General features: G+C 42.3%; 2 protein-coding genes across 6 annotated transcripts in view; one reads left to right on the forward strand and one right to left on the reverse strand.

The window, feature by feature from the left end:
- Positions 1-15,563, forward strand: part of LOC107222886 (protein-L-histidine N-pros-methyltransferase) — a 33,083-nt gene extending 17,520 nt beyond the window's left edge. Inside the window, exons 3-6 of one of the 3 annotated variants that reach the window (XM_046735889.1) lie at positions 9,087-9,299; positions 10,210-10,600; positions 10,979-11,104; positions 14,134-15,563. In XM_046735889.1, coding sequence (XP_046591845.1) covers positions 9,087-9,299; positions 10,210-10,600; positions 10,979-11,056 — 682 coding nt within the window. In that variant the 3' untranslated portion in view covers positions 11,057-11,104; positions 14,134-15,563. Of the gene's footprint in view, positions 1-9,086; positions 9,300-10,209; positions 10,601-10,978; positions 13,921-14,133 lie in introns of those variants that run through there. The other 2 variants (XM_015662417.2, XM_015662416.2) reach the window with 2 other exon arrangements.
- On the reverse strand, positions 13,697-16,705 carry LOC107222893. Of its 3 annotated transcripts, XM_046735888.1 has the most exons (8): positions 16,561-16,696; positions 16,238-16,420; positions 15,900-16,136; positions 15,406-15,790; positions 14,905-15,298; positions 14,697-14,819; positions 14,074-14,206; positions 13,697-13,956 (listed from the first exon to the last, which is right to left on the reverse strand). In XM_046735888.1, the coding sequence occupies exons 3-8, from the start codon at positions 16,133-16,135 to the stop codon at positions 13,908-13,910; spliced, it is 1,320 nt and encodes a 439-aa protein (XP_046591844.1). In that variant the 5' UTR covers position 16,136; positions 16,238-16,420; positions 16,561-16,696; the 3' UTR covers positions 13,697-13,907. The 3 variants fall into 3 exon arrangements, with proteins under 3 accessions (XP_046591844.1, XP_015517913.1, XP_015517912.1); XM_015662427.2 differs by lacking the exon at positions 16,238-16,420 and having other exon boundaries at positions 16,561-16,705; XM_015662426.2 differs by lacking the exon at positions 16,561-16,696 and having other exon boundaries at positions 16,238-16,552.
- Positions 16,706-16,769: the final 64 nt, after the last annotated feature.

Raw genomic sequence — 16,769 nt, forward strand, 5'->3', positions numbered from 1 at the left:
TAGAAATAAGACGAAAAAGAAGACCACGGCCAAGAAGAAGGAACGAAGAAGCGTCGGAACGGTCGGCGGCATTGTCGACATAAATCGAATAATATGAAAGCGCGGCGGTCCAATCAGAGTCGTATTTAGCGATCCGTAAAAAGTTAGAAAGACGAGCGATGATGGCGGTGGTGTGGTAGACCCGGGATTGGGTAGTCGTGTAGAGAGATTCCCTCTCGCCGCGTCTCGACTCGCGCATACATGGGCATGCGTGCACACATTGCACGCGTATAACTCGGGCTGCGGTAGCCGGCAGCTTACGCTCGTTCGCGCGGCCAAAGACAGCAGCGCGACAGAAGGAAAGACAGGACAAGACAGACGGACAGACGATACAGACGGATAGATAGATGCGCTCGCCTTCCTTTCTCATTCCCCTCCTCTGCCCACTCGCTTCTACTTTTCAGAACTTCGTCTACCCTCTTGTATACCTATAACCAATGCACGTTGTACGCTTATGGCGCGAGACTCTGTCCCGAGCCTCTCGATGTTACATTCGCGTCGCACGCTGGCTATCGATGATCTTGAACTCGTCTCTGGGCACCCGCTAGTAGCTCTTTTGCTCGAACCAACTGCGCCAGATTTTTGAAGCCTGAATCCCTGGAATTTGACAGGATGATCTAATCCACGGTTTGCAAGATTTTAAAGCCCGCAGCGTCGTTTGCTCGTTTGCGAACCCTGTATAAAGCTGCCGTGCAAATGGAAAGAAGACTCGTCGCAAGATGCTCATACGCGAGACGGGGTTTTAATTGCGCATGGTGCGCCTAGGTATATTTATCGTTTTTCAAACCCCCGATCTATCCATGCGCGCGGAGTGACGCACGAGTGTGAGCTACTGTACGTGTGTCTACGTGTGAGACTGGCATAACGATCCCGTTTAAGAATCTGCCATCTCCCTCGTATCCACCGTTGCTCCGCCGCCCATTTCTCTCGCACTCCCTCTCTCTTTCACTCTCCGTCCCTCCCTCCGGCCCTCTTTATTTTTCTCTCCTCCGCATCCCGTCCACCCGTCTCCTCCCTCCCCCTCGCGTTCTACCACCACCACCACCCCTCGCGACAAAACGCGGCTAGAAACACACGCACACAAGCGAACTAACGCGGAGGGCGAAATTTCGCGATGAGAGGAGCAAAACACAGCTGACAAGAACGGTGAACGTGGAGGAGCGTGCGCGCGACATTTGCAACCTCGCGTGTATAATTGTTCCCCCGCCCTTGCGCCTTCCCTTTCTTCCCCTCTCGTCGTTCTCCCTCTCCCACTTTCTCCCTCTCGTTCTCCGCATATATTCACGTTATCGAGAGGCGGGGCATCCCTTCCACTGGTTTCCTGGGGTGGTCCATGGGTCCGCCCCCTTCCCCCTTCGCTCCAGCATCATCATCCCCACCGGCGCGGGGGTGGAGGTACGCTCCAAGGTATCGGGAAAGGGAAAGGGAACGGTTCTTGATAGGAGGGTGAGGGAGGAGGATGGGTTGGGGATGGGAGGGAGGGAGAGGGGGGGGGGACTCCTCACCTACCTCTTCCTACGGAGATGCCTCGCTCGCGAGATGAAACGGAAAGAACTCGAGGGGTATAGCTAACGAGACGCCTCCGCCGCCGCCGCCGCGGCCCCCGACTCTCGTCCTCTCCTGGGGTAGGGGGAATGCTAAATACACGGGACCTTCCCGGGCATGCTATATATCTCCTCTCTCTCTCTCTCTCTCTCTCTCTTCGATGCTAGGTTCTCGACGCGGAGAGATCCCTGGAAAACGCGGGAGTTGGGGGGCGCACTTCGTTTCGCGCCCCTCTTTCGCCGACCTGGGAGGCCGCGGAAATACGACGGCGACGACGCGTTTCCTACTCTCCGCACAGACACACATACACACACACACACACACACACACACACACGCACGCACGCACCGTACATTGTCACCACGCCTGCACCCTCGGTCCTCTTCACCCTTATCCTAAAGCTCTGCACTACACACGCAAAACAGAGTCTAGCGCATGCATACGTATATATGTATATATGTATATATGTGATAGCTTTGCGTACAGCCACGTGTGCGTGTGTGTGTGTGTGTGTGCATCGTCTATCGAAATATATAACATCGCGTTTCTTGATTGTATAATCGCCCGGACCAAGACGAAGAAAGGATCGCGAAACGCCGGAGGAACGGAAGGACAAAGAGGCTACGGAGGAAAGGGTGAACCAACGATGTACCTACCAAAGGGTGACCTCTCTCGCCGCTCTTGCTTCTTCCTCGGGCCCCCGTATCGCACCCGCGTCCTTGTACATATACCTTATTTCTAGTTTCCTTATTTTACCACTTCGCGATCCCGGTCTAACCTTTCTTGTCCCTCGACACTTTCGATCCTGCACTGTACAGACGTCCCCTGGTCTTACGTTTACACCGTTTATACATGCGATAGCGACGAAAAGAATATGGCGTGAAAAAAAAAACGGTTTTCCAAAATATCAGCCGATATTCGCGTAGGTGGTCCGATTGTTTCAAAAGGGTTTTGTTTCCAGTTTATAATTATATAATTATTAACTGTAATATTAATATCATAAAATTACGACATAAGAAAGTTCCAAGAATAAGTCAAAAATATGTTGCGTTTGTTCGGTTTTTTTTATTTTTTTTTTTTTTTACTTATACATCGGTCGAGATTTTGTTACAAGGGTAATTAATCTGCCTCTGTGTAGGTCTTGCGCATGTGTGTTAAACGTTTTTCTTATCAATCAATGTATCTTATAGTCATATGTTCCATTAGTTTAGTATACCCATGCAACATGAGATATTAAATTTAAAAGATTAATTTTTGTGTATTCATTACACTGCTGTATACATATGTACATAGTTGTCCGAAATTTCCGTTATTATCAATTGTTCATAATACATCGAACATAGATATGGAGGTATTCTAAATTCTTGATATATCACGTGTACCTAAAGATACATATACCTGAAAATATTAAATGCTTGAATTCATTTGTTCAATTTAACGACGACGAAGCATTATTGTACGTCGCTGTATCAGAATTTAGATACACGCATATCCGTGCTCTGCATCTCATTGTGTACCTATGTACACACACATATGTATCAAGGAGTACATGCAAAGTATTACAAAACTATAATATACCTACACTGAAGACAGCCGTGCACGACCTGTGCCCGGAACGTCACGATGACTGGGCAAATTCCTGAACGAGAGTCCAATCAGATCGCGTGTCACTCGCTTCATTAGGTCGGATATAAGCCCGCATGTGCGGCCAGGTGTCCAAAGTGGGTATCCCTTTGCAGGACCAATCCGAGATCCACTCCCAACATTCCTACTTTCACGGCGCTTGTGCACACGTAGGATATAAAATATCCGTGAAATTTTGCGTGAATAGCAAATGCAGAAATTAAAAATGCAGACTAGAAAAATATACATTTCAAATTGCCTGATATTTCTCCAACCGGATTCCACGATTTAAGTCACCGTCACAGGGCGTAATATCTCACGATTGAAATACCCATCCTGTAGAGTTATTTCATAAATGCTGCAACGGTGCACGGTATAAGGAAAGCTTAGATCCGCCCGTGTGTAGGCATCTGCATTGTCGTATCACGCTCGTAAATGCAGCAAATCGAATATCAGTGGCGTTCCGCGACGTGGTTGCCTACGCGCAGGCGAATATTATCGCAAAATGAACTGTTATATACGGGGTTGCTTCCTGGAAATGTCACATGGACAATTTAACACCGCTGGCTAAATCCGCATGCATTTATGCAACTCGTGCTACATTTTCCGATCGACATTTGCCCACAGCTGAACGAGAGTGAGTCGGCCAATCGTGAACAATAAAACAAATATCGATCGTCAAAATTTACTCTCAGTTCCGGTAATATTTACCCTGAATCGCATAACTGAGGGCGAATTCATCCCATGTATGTTAAATTACCGGTGATACGATGCCGCACAGAATAACTCGGCATGTGATTTAATCTTTGCCGTAAGCGCAAAGTATGCAGGTATAATCACAAACGCGCTGAACGCGATACCTTGTGAATGATGCAACACTGAGAAAAATTCAGTAAAACAGGTATCGTTAAAAAAAACCGTTGGAACATTGTTGGAATTGCGAGAAACGAGGTACGCTTAACCATTTTGCGCTATCGTCGATCCTTTTTTGGTAATTGATTTATTGTTGCACAAGCGTTAAATTTTCGCGCCAGTTACAAGAAAGTATAGTAACAGTGATCGTAATGAGAAGGAACAGTAACGGATACTAGACTTTCCGGTAACAGCTATAAAACTAATTTTCATTTTCTACCTAGAACTATATTTTTCGACTGTGGTAAAAAGTGAAAATAGTTAAGGACTGAGCGGTGACCGGAACTGAAAATTTCTCTCAGTGAATGGGTCGCCTGCGAGATCTGGGAAAAAATTGACCGCGCCGCACACCCCGTGGGTTCAACTAGGTAGTGCGGGAAGCAAGCGAAACAAGGTGGCAGGAAGGAGCAATGTATGTACGAGAGCAGGAGCTTAGTTGAGCCGAAGCTCGAGGTTCTTCTCGGGGTTCTGGAGGCCGTGCCGTGCCGTGTCGTATCGATTATTGTTGTTTGCGCCCTGTTCATAAAACAGCTATAAGGGCGCCTGCCTCGGTCCGGTGTTAAGGAGAGGCGCGCGCGCCTCGTCTTGCTTGCCTTACCTCACCACCTCGCATCGGATCGCATCGCCTCGCTGGACCACCGTTTACCTAATAATAGCAATAATATGGAAATGCGACGGGTATCAGCCGCCATCTAAAGAATCCTCGCTCCCCGAAGCCTATTGTTTGCAAATCCCGACGTTCGACTCTCGGCCCTGGGCCCACGGGGGCTGCTGTTGCTGCTGCTCCACCACCACCGCCACCACCACCCCCTTCCTCCCCCCGCCCCCGCACCCTACTACCTGCTCACGTTTCATCGAGAATTCTTCAGCTCGCTTCTTCTCCGTCAGAGCTATTATACGCGCATGTATTGCTATATTCTTATGATATAAAGGAATCAGAATAAGGAACACGTATGCTTACACGCATCGTGTTTTAACGATGTAAATTTCTACGCGTGTGAGTTTGTGTAATCGGTACAACTCGTTACGTGCTTACACCGTGCGTAATCTAGTGATAATATTAACCTATCCGATCGCTTATCTGGGCTTTGTATATGTTTCATTGCTTCGAAGACTGTCGCTCGGATCAGGCCCGATGTAAGAAATAATATACAATTTACAAGCGGCTTAACGAACGAACTGGTTTTGGAATTTAAAACGTCCGGGGCAAGCGATCGCCGCGATCAAGTCATATGCGGTAATTTAACGTGTATATATAGGTATGTTATAATTATTGTATATCTGAGGATTCGAGATCGTTCCAAATCCTCGTAATTCAGTGTCGAGATTCTTCGGTATGGCGATCGCTTTACAGTTGCTGAGGATTAAGAAACGAGGAATAATTTTGCTTCTAATAAAATTAGTAATTTACATTTATTCGGATAGGTACGGAACAGTGAATTCACCATACATTTACCGTTTACTCAATTTACAAGCACTATAAATTTACTACAAAATTTAGTAAATTCAAACTACTTTCTTTGCGTTCTTCCTATAAATTTTAATAAAATCAAAAATTTTCATTGTAAATTTCAGACAAATGCATAGCAATTTACGCCGCTGCACCGAATTTGTTAATTTGCAACACTTTTGTACGGTAAATGTGTAGTAAATTCACAATCATTTTTAACAGTGTAGCGTGGGATATACATTTGTATGTAATATTTGTAGTCCTCGTGTTATGTCGCTAATCGCGCTTGTTTTATATGCAAGCGGACGTACAGCGATGCGCAAACGAGCCCAAGAGGTATGCACACGTATTAATACACGTAGGGCTTCGAGTGTGTGCACAAGAAAAGAGGGACTCCGATATCGGCACTGGACCCGTCTGTCCAGACTGCTTGCCGCCGTTGGGGATAATGCTATAAACCGAACTACAAGGTACCCTCAAAGAACCTCGTTCATCGGCTTCGTCGGGACAAGAAACGTGGAAGGTTTCGTAGACTGCGTTCGGCGATGCGCAAAAGGGGGAGAGGATTATTCAGTTCGTTATAAAATTATTCAATTCCATCGTTGTCCGAATGTCATTTACCGAATATTGGTTTTCAACCAGTTTTTCCCCCGAGTGTCAGACAGGATTTCGCAATTGGCGACGAAATTAGTAGAATATCATTCGTCGTAGAAAGAAATCCCGTCAAGCGAAAGTTTCACCGCGTGTGTCGGGTTGCGGTCGATGCGGGGGCGTCGCATACCGGCTTTGCTGCAGACACACGATCCTGTCAGAGATGCCTTATGTATAGTGCGAAACGAGATGTCGAAGCTGGATGGCGGTATAATCGGCGAACGGGTAGTCGTGTATGCGCGTTGGATCGGGCATGCCGAAAAATGGTCGAAAAGCGAGGGATCGAAGGTATCGAAGCTGCTCTGCGAGTCCGAAATGCTATACGTATAACGGAGGAGGGAGCAAACGCGGCGAATTAATTGTCGATGCACGCGGGGAGCGAGGACAGTATGTGCGATGCAACGGGGGCTTGATTTGTGGTCCGCACGTGTGTGTCCGAGGCGATGCAGCGCATACGACAATAAAGATAAATAAAACTGAGACCTCCGAGCCGCCGCGGCCCGGGAAGAGGGAAAGAGAGAGCCAGAGACCGAGGTGGTGGTGCGCCCGTCCTCCGGGATAAACGACAACGAAGTTGCGGGCGAAAAGAGGTGCGGGGTATATATCCAAGAAAGGGTGAAGGGGGGACCAGTCGGCAAACAATGCGGCAGCCAAACCTTTCCTGTACATGTTCCTATACGCGGCGTGTTATGGTAGTCGTGAACCGCGACACACACGCCGTCTTCCCTTCCTCCTCCTCATCCTCCTCGTCTTCTTCTTACTCGTCTTCTGTAGTAGGTACCAACCAACCAACCAACCAACCAACCAACCAACCTACCTACCTACCTACCTTATACCTCGACTCGCGGGGCTTTTATTTTTGTTTATTATTCAATAGGGCGAGGTGCTCGTTAATTGATGGCATCGGCCATCTCGAAGCGCGGACCGTCCACAGCAGATTCGGTTATTTATAACTTGGTTCCTGAATGCGCACGATCAAAATCTGCTTTGCTTCTGCCGGCAAGGGAAGCGTTAGCCTCGTGCCTGTCGACCCAGGATGCGAGGGGGAGGAGGTTCCTTTTTAAGGAAACCGCGCGCACAGGCGTTCGTTGACAAAATGAATAAATAACGTTACTGAATATCAGTTTTTTACATACTGTAACACACGGTGCATCAAGTTAAAGCACTTGTGTTTACATTGCTCGTTAGCGTGTTATCTGGAATCTGGGGTATATGTCTGAAAGTATGCGAAATTTTTCGAAAAAGATGCATAGTTATTCTCTTGTGATTTCTGGGTCACAAAGGATTGTAATCAGTTTTCGTGAATTTTCACTTTATTCTTGCATTCAATCCAAAACGCGAGAAAATAACATGCAGAGAACAATTTTTAATCGGTACGTCATTTGAAAGCTTCGTTGTTGTGGGTAATTGTCGTACATACCTGCATTGAGAATATTCTCATCTGCTGTAGTTATAGTGGAAAAATCTAGTATAATTCAAATATTTTCGATTTTATGCAAGAAAATGTCGTAGAAGTTGCAATCCCTGTAACTTCTTCAACTAAAACTTTTGTTGTACATAAATGAAATTAATTAAAGAGTCCAAAATTGAATTTCAGTCATGAATTAGAATGCAGTGTATAATAAGTTGGGAAAAATCAATTCTAGCCATAAAATCTATATATTAAAGTTTGAAACCGAATTCGGATGTTCGGATATCCAGAAAGTGACGTCACCGAAAATTTTTTCTATTCTGACGTCAGAGCTCGAGAATCTATGACGACGAAAATCAGTGAGCAGAATTCCTCAGTTCCGAAATGAGCGCTCAGATGAGAGGACGTACGGAAATCGCGCTCCGTAAATTTCGAGCACCAGAACCAGCGCTCCGTAATTTCTGCGCTCAAGGTTCGCTACCTGGTGAAACTCGACTTCCAGGGAAAGGGCTCCGTAGTTCTGGCTGTCCAGGTCCTTGACCTGGTGAATTTTGACCAAGCGCTTCGTAGTTTCTACGCTCCAGGTCCACTACCTAGTGAAACTCAACATCCAGGACAAGTACTCCGTAGTTCCCGCGCTCCAGGTTGTCTACCTGGTGAATTTTGACGTTCAGGAAAAGCGCACCGTAGTTTCTACGCCCCAGGTTCTTTAACTGGTGAATTTCGACCTCCAGGAGCAGCGCTCCGTAGTTTCTGCGCTCCATGTCCTTTACCTGGTAAATTTCGATCGCCAGGACGTGGCGCTCCAGAGCCTTGACCTGATAACTTTTGACCTTCTGGACTAATTCTCAAGTTTACAAGTTTGATTATTGAGAACGTTATGTTTTGTACTATCAAACCAATATGTATGCTCCAGATAACATTTTGAATCCAAAAAAAAAATCGAGCGACCAGGATCAACAAATTGCAATTGGCGAGTAGTTGGCATAGTATACATGTACAGGAATACATGACAATAACGTCATTCGATTAGGGCTAAATTTGTTGTGTGTCGTGTTTCAAATCTGTTAGCACTTATAATTAGCTGATTGTTCTGTGGTATTTTTTTGACGAAATTTATTGTCGTAAAATCACAATACGTAATACTTACATGCATGTGTCAACGCGAATTGTAGCATTATATAGAAAAAATCTTACTGGCAGATTCGGTTTGCGCCACATGCACAAATACAGTGTTCGACGACGAGTAAGCGAACGCACAAGCACAAAAACCAGCTACAGTAGGCATCCAATCCCGAGCGAGGGTTTTAAAACTAGTGAAATAAGAAATTGTGAATCAAGACGCACGTTGAATATTCTATATGCGTAATGTTTCCTGATACATGTGTAGTTCATAAGTAATATTTAGTTGACAGATAATCACGTTTATCGTGGTGGTTGTGATTTCTGCCACAGACTGCTCGGTCGAGGTTCCATGCACGTGTTCTCGTCAGATCAGTTCAAGAAGCTAATGACAGCCAGCAAATACTCGGGATCGTGGAACTCGCTCCTTGATTTGGGAGCCGGCGACGGTGCGACGACTTCCCACATCGCCCATCTCTTCAGCAACGTTTATGCCACAGAGATATCGCCACCGATGAGGTGGACCCTTGCCCGAAGAGGATTCACGTGAGTCATTGCATGAACCATGATTCGGAAATTGGAAAAGTCACAAAAGTGTGTTTTTTCATGTAATTAAAACTGGATCACCACTGCATCGGTATTATCATCCAGCAGGATATAAATGAAGAAGTTCAAGTGTTCGTGTATGAGGTTGAAATTTGTAAAAAACAAAGCATAAAGAAAATTAATATCCGAAAACGTGAGAAATATTTTGACGAAGCTAAGTTTGTGAAATATGAGTATATATTTCGTTTCTCGGGGTATCCATTGATTGTGAGTTTCAAACAGTGATAATGATTTTTTCCTAATACTGCATCGTTACGTTTGCGTTACAAACTTGAACCTCACAAGTTCGTCTTAAAACCGATAAATCAGAGTTTCAAACGATTCTACGAGAAATACGAAAGGATTTATTAACCGAGAATGACAATCGTTATACTGAAATAACAGTTTCACCGTGAATCTACTTACCCGCATTCGTTAGCCGAAAAACAGTCGTTGCATCCGAATCGAAGGGCTTCGGCTAGGGAGCAGCGGAGCTGCTTGTATATACCTGCTATAGCATCGAAGTTCTCCATCGCGCGGCAAGATCTTAATTGAAGTCGTTTCAATCACTTAGGACTTAGTTCGACGATTCCACTCGCCTAAGTTTAGTGCTATTGCCAATTGCCAATTGCCGGTGGTCGTTGAACGTTCGGAGAGGGAGGGATTTGATTAAAGTAGATCTTTATGGGAGTTTTACGTACCGCGACGTCGGGCTCGAAGCTGCAGCGGTAGTACGTCGAAGACGACGTTAAATTTTAAGGGTTGAAATCACCTACTCCCCAATAATTTTCACGTCTCGATTATATCATTGCTCGATGCACGATCATTGCGCGAAATCGTGTATAAATACGAGAATATCTGCCATCTCCAGGGTGCTGGACGTTGATAATTGGCACAAGGAGGTGAGCAGCTTCGACGTGATTCTCTGCCTGAATCTACTGGACCGATGCGACAAGCCGAACACCTTGCTCAGGCGTTTGAAATCAACCTTGTCGCCCGGTGGACGTCTCGTCGTCGCTATTGTTCTTCCGTTCAGTCCCTACGTCGAAGTGGGCGAAAGAAATGACCACAAACCGTCCGAGTACTTGCCGATAAAGGGAAACGGCCTCGAAGGGCAAATAGCCAGCCTCATTGACAGAGTATTCAGCCCCCTTGGGCTCAAGTGTCTGGCGTGGAGCAAACTGCCGTACTTGTGCGAAGGGGACCTAGGACAGGCCTTCTACTTCCTAGACGACGTCGTCTTCGTCCTCGAGGCGGAGGATGTAAGTATGATGTATGGAGACGTATGTCTAGTTAAAATTGTAACGCGAGGCTGAAGCTAGCGGTAAGAATCAGCAACCAAACGTTCCAATGTTTATTCGAATATGGTAATTAAGTCCGAAAATTAAAATTTTGTGAAATACCTTGAACTCCAAATACTTTTAGAAATATGAGGATAAAACTGAACTGGATATTTCTACTTCCACAAAATTTGACACTTTTGGCCGCTAACTGTGGCTGATAGCTGCAGCTTCATTAATCGTTCAACTTTCTTTAGATCGCTGTCAGAGTATAAATTTGTGAAAATTCTCGTAAGACTTGTTCGGATCTTATGAAGGATCAAAAAATTTTTAAGCAACAGCTAAATTTTCTTCTTTCAGCAGCAAGCTTACTGTCCAGCCGATAATACGGGGAGTAAATCTGACAATGAGACGGCGAATTATGTGCAAGAGTTGTAGGACGATGAGTTATGGATTATAGAAGAGAAATATATATGTATATATCAGGCGAGTGTTTCACACTTGTAAAAACTTTAATATAATATAATGTAATATAATATAATTGTTTGTTTGTTAGTTAATTATATACGCAATCTGCTGGAATACAGAAGAGCAATACCGGGCAAGCGACGACAATTTTTAGTGTGCACACACAGAGCTGTATAATGTGTATAGAATTCTTGTATTCATGTATATATGTACGAATGTAATATAGACAACGTACGTACGTACGTTATTTTTACGCAAACGGTTATAATATTGAATCACGGGTTCACAACAGAGCGGTGCAATTAGTTTTACATACTTTATTTTTATTAATGCGTGAGGCTATCAAAGTCTGGACATCGAAAGTAAAATCTCTGTATCGTAAGTCAATCCCAATGCCAAATGCTTTTTCACACGGAATGCAAAGCAATTTTGTTCAATGTAATCCGCAAACCTAATTAAACCGAAAACAAAAACGAGACTAGTTGAGTTTCCTCGTTGTGTACCAATTAAATACATTACTTAACGAACGGAACTTTTTCCCTAGACTTTGATAGTAAGAAATTAATAGTACAGTATTACAGTGATATTTATTAAATGTATGTGGCGTAACTACTTGTAATAACGCGATAAAATCAGCGGACTTAACTATTAGTACGGTAGCGTATGATTATAATGTGAATAACAGTTAATTGATATAAATACAGTTTCACTGTATGTATATCAGTATAGGTAATATTGCAGCAGCCAATTAGGTACGAAACGATAAAAATAACTTATGGACCTATGATATACCGTATGTGTATAAAACAAGTCTGCAACGATTTATACAATACTTAGAGAAACAGAAAGCAGAGATTTTAATTATACGCACTTACACCCGGTCAATCCGTAAATTTATCATATTTAATTTTGCTATTTTATAGCCGAGGCCCACATTTCTATTAATATATGTAATTTCATTCCAAGATTTGTTTTTTAAATTTCTTCTTATTCTCTCGTTTCTAACTTTCATATATAAAACTATCTCACATACAAACACTCAAACATGCACGCATACTTTAGACAAATTGAGAACGCTGTCTTGATTTTGTTTGATTCATTCGTTGATATTAAGCATTGCGTACTTCAATAATAATAATGATAAGTGTACGCCGTACATAATAACAAATTATATTCACTATCAAATTTTGATAATATTACTACGTGACGATCGCGCATTTTTCGAATAACAATTATTATTATTACGCTATCATTAATATAATATTACTTATGAAGCACTCGTTGAAAACAGTTCTACCTTGAATTGGAGTTCGAATAGAGCAGAATATTTGTTGGCGAGTGTGTTTTGAATCCAAAATGTAATATAGTTGAACTATGATTAATTGCACATGTATAGAAAAATCAAAAGGAGTCTTGAATTTCATGTGTTTGAAAGCGTCTACAATCATACATCAATTCGAAAGACCTAAATGATTCTGAAAATAGTATTACGTTGTCCGAAATAGCGGAAATGAAACGGAAGTTTTTTTTATTCGTATGGAGAAAGGCATAAAAATAAATGAACAAAATTCATGCCACACGCAAATACTCATCATTTATGTAATAGCTAATCTCGATCTAGAACGGTTAGACTTGTTCCTTTGTGTTAATTGTTCACCCTCTTCTTCTCAAATCAAAAAATGAGAATCATTTTCAACAACGTCAATAAATATAAATCTCTAGAGTAAAATAAATATTTTTAAATTTGGTGGGAAAGCAAGGATATGTTGAGAAAAACAAATTTTTGGCTTCGCAAAAAAACTATAACAGAAATTGTCAGGCTTTACCTAACGGCCAAAAAATTTCAGTCTTGTTTAACGGACCAAATATACATATACTATATCCATAATATAGCAATATGTTTGTAGAGAGTTATTCAAAGCTGATTATTGTTTACGCAACTAGCTGCGCTAGTCGAGTTCTGAAACACTCTGTACATTACGTAACTATACATATATATATTATTATACATACTGTGGAAATGCATTGTTAGACGATACTAGAAAGAAGAAAGAACTATTTCTGAAAAGGTGTCAAGTTTATATCCTTCTCATGGGACGAGTTTTAGGGATTGTTTGACGATACTAGAAAGTAGAAAGAACTATTTCCGACAAGGTATTAACCTAAAATCCATCTCACGGAGAGAGTTTTAGGCAAATATTGCAATACTTTATCGCTGGATAAGATTAAAAAAGTTTTTCCCTACGGACAAAACAAGCAGAAGTACACTACAGCATTGATTGAGATAATACAGAACCAGTTCGTATGGGAAAAATATAATCTAAGAATTTGAGATCGCAAAATACTATGAGAAAATTAGAACCATGAGGAGAGTATAATAATAATTGTATGTGATGGATGATTGAAAACGAAGCTGCGTCTTTGGAATAAATAAATAAGCTATAGGTATATATATATAAATGTTACAGCGAAACCCTGGATCACATAGATATAAAATACACGTACATACATAGTATTGCATGAACATAACATAGTAAGTCAATTATATATCATAACTTTTACAATTATAACAAGATTTTATTCTAAAGACGCAGATGTGATTTTTTTCTGTTTAGTTTAGTTTACTTTTTGCACCATCTACGTTTATCACAGACCACGCATGACTCGTTTTGGCTCCTACCACGTCAACTTCTAAATGCCAACAACCTTTGAGCAATCCATGGGGGGAAAATCAATCAGTTTTAGACTCGATTTAACGGCCTAACTCATACTCCGTCTGACTAGAACACCGAAAGGACTGTTTGAACCGAATAAATACGGCCTAATCCAACTTACGCTGCTCGCACATCTCCTCTAGTCCACCTGCCTTCCTGTAGAAATAGAAAATAGTTTCTAATAAATTGGTACAAATTATTATTACTAATATCATCAACTGAACTAAAAAAAAAAAAAAAGAGAAAAAGAAAAAACCAATTATGATTTCTTACAATGTGGGGAGATAAGAACTTCCAGAATGATCTAATCGATGCTTATCTTCATTTTTCCAGCTCGAAACGGGGATGTGAGGTGGTGGCAGAAAACTTCTCAGAGACTGAACAAGCTGTATTGTATCGACCAATGCTGAAATCAACAAATTATTTTCTGTAAAGTATTCCCTCCTGTTTTAGGAAATGGCCAAGTATAAAATATTATTGTAATATGTAGGAAGGTCGAAGCCAGTTCGAAAGTGCACCCTGAAGTCAGGCGTTCGCAGGTTTTAATATTTAAACCTGTAAATACACAAGAATCATCACTACTATATTGTTTCAAAATTCTATTGAGTATATTGCAATATTAACGGGGTATATAAACAATAATAATCTCGTCACTTCCGTGATAATTCCAAACAAGAAATACAAAAGTTCAACAAATTATTAATTGCACGTAAATTATAGACATGTGGTTTCAAAACAATAAATGAATATAGGTGTAGAGATATTCGATTGACTATAAATGGATTAATAACAATTATGCCATACATTATAACGTACAGAATTGAAAAAGAATTCTCTTCGTAGACTTATCATTTACCATTATCGAAGATATATTCATTCAATCCCATAAAACTCACTTTTTTGTAAGGCCTCAGACTGTTTACCATATGGTTTACACATCGCTGGTCTAACACAAGCTTTCATCCGCGCCATGTTCTTCATCACTTCCGCAAATGCTCTTACAATCTTTTCTTGTCCACCTGTAAAGTGTAAAAAACAATGACTCAAACATACCATATCATTAATAAATAACTCATGTAAACAGGTAAATAAATAGCTGCCCACCTTCTGAGTTCGATGAAGACGATCGAGAGCCCTTGTCGCTGTCAACGGACCAAGCTCCGTTATGCAGCGCGAGCAGATCTTTGTTGGCATTTCCCAAGCTTTGAAGATTGCCCAAAGCACCTAACCCGCTAAGTCCATCGAGATTGTCCAAATTTGCCCTCAGAAAATCAGTCAATTTATGATCTGATATTGGAATGCTGGGTATGAGCGGCTCGTAGTGCTGTTTGCTGGCACATTTCTTTTCCTGAGAACTAGGCCGGTGAGGAATATTAAGTGATGGACGACTTGGAGGACGTTGGAGATTCATTTGGTTTCCGCTCCGCATTTCCGACGAGCCAACCAAATCCACTACCGAATTGGTCATGTGGGTATTGGATGGAGCAACACTCATAGTCTGTGGCAGCAGAAGAGTTGCATTAATCATCGTCTTACACTTTGCCTAAATTTTATGTTATGTTCTAGCACAAGCGCATGCAAAGTCAATACAATTCAATAAATTACCGTCTGAAAGTCAGCGTTGTGGGGAAAGCTAGAGCGTAAAAGAGATGCTGTTGTTTCGTTGTCTTGAATGTAAGTCGGACCTATGTGATTCATTTTCTGACTCATCTCGAGCTGATTTTTGTAATAACGACACGCAGGATTGGGACAATTCTGTACCACTTCAATGATAAACTCTTTCTCCATGCCAAAACACTCTCGACCAATGGTGTACGACTCCATAACGGCTCTTACGGTACCTTCCATACCAAGGTGAAGACCGTGTGGGCCATTCATGTGCTTGAGCATAACTGCGTTTGCAAAATGTTCGTATGGCAATATTATCTTGCCATTTTCTCGTAGGACCAGTCTGCCTTGCGAATCTAAGGCAACTCTGGACGCCATCATCCTGAAACAAGATTGAGTGTGCTTAAATTTTTGGTGCGTTTTCCTATTTTTCTATCATTTTTCAAGCATGACATTATGACTTGGAATATATTGACTGATTCTCATCTCACTGAAGGTAGGTGGTGCTTGGTAACATGGAAGCCTCCTTAAGCTCGGTAAAGCATTGGAGTAACTCGATGCTCGGATTCCAACCCTTGTTTTGCAAATAAAGCTGCAGCAGCATGTACATTTTCTCAGTGACATATCCAGCCCCGTTCGCTCCCCCCGGATAACCACCTCCAGGAGGTCCCATCTCTGTCTGCATACCCTTAGCCACTATATTTTTCATAGTTTCCGCCAAGTCCATTCTGGAGATAATAATAATAATGATTAAAAACACACATTAGATAATGTGCGATATACGTGGTGCTCGGAATTGTTTGGGACCAAATAACAAGCTATTGTTTACCTCAGAAAATCTGTCAAAATTGCGGAATCAGTGACATTTTATTCCACGGTGCTTTTTTCTCTGTTTTACTTCGTGTTTATTGGTACACGAGAAATTTTGTAGAAAAAAAAATAATCGGTCTGTAGACATGTTTGATATCTGCCACGAATCCCGGGTACGCCGCGAGGCTAACGATATTTATTGCTTTCGGCCATTGTTGTTTTCGGCAAATGCAGAAGCAGCGGGCGGCAGTCAGTCGGTGCCCAGGGAGTGTGAAAAAAACATTAGCCGATTAAGCCGCCGCCCCCCTCCTGTCTGGCTTTATATTATTTCGGTTAACTTACCCCAGCCGGTATCACCGCAGCATTCACAGCACCGTTGTTATCACAAATTTAGGGCCTAATCGCCCCTATACTATCATTTTACAATTAATTAACTACTTTGCATTTGCAAATATAACATAAATCGCAATTATTATATCCGCGAGTATAGCTTGCCCATACACCCGCCAGGGGCGGTTGGTAAATTTTCTACGGTTTGCTCCCTGGAAGCT

This window comes from Neodiprion lecontei, chromosome 3, assembly GCF_021901455.1.
Source record: "Neodiprion lecontei isolate iyNeoLeco1 chromosome 3, iyNeoLeco1.1, whole genome shotgun sequence".
Classification (NCBI taxonomy): domain Eukaryota; kingdom Metazoa; phylum Arthropoda; class Insecta; order Hymenoptera; family Diprionidae; genus Neodiprion; species Neodiprion lecontei.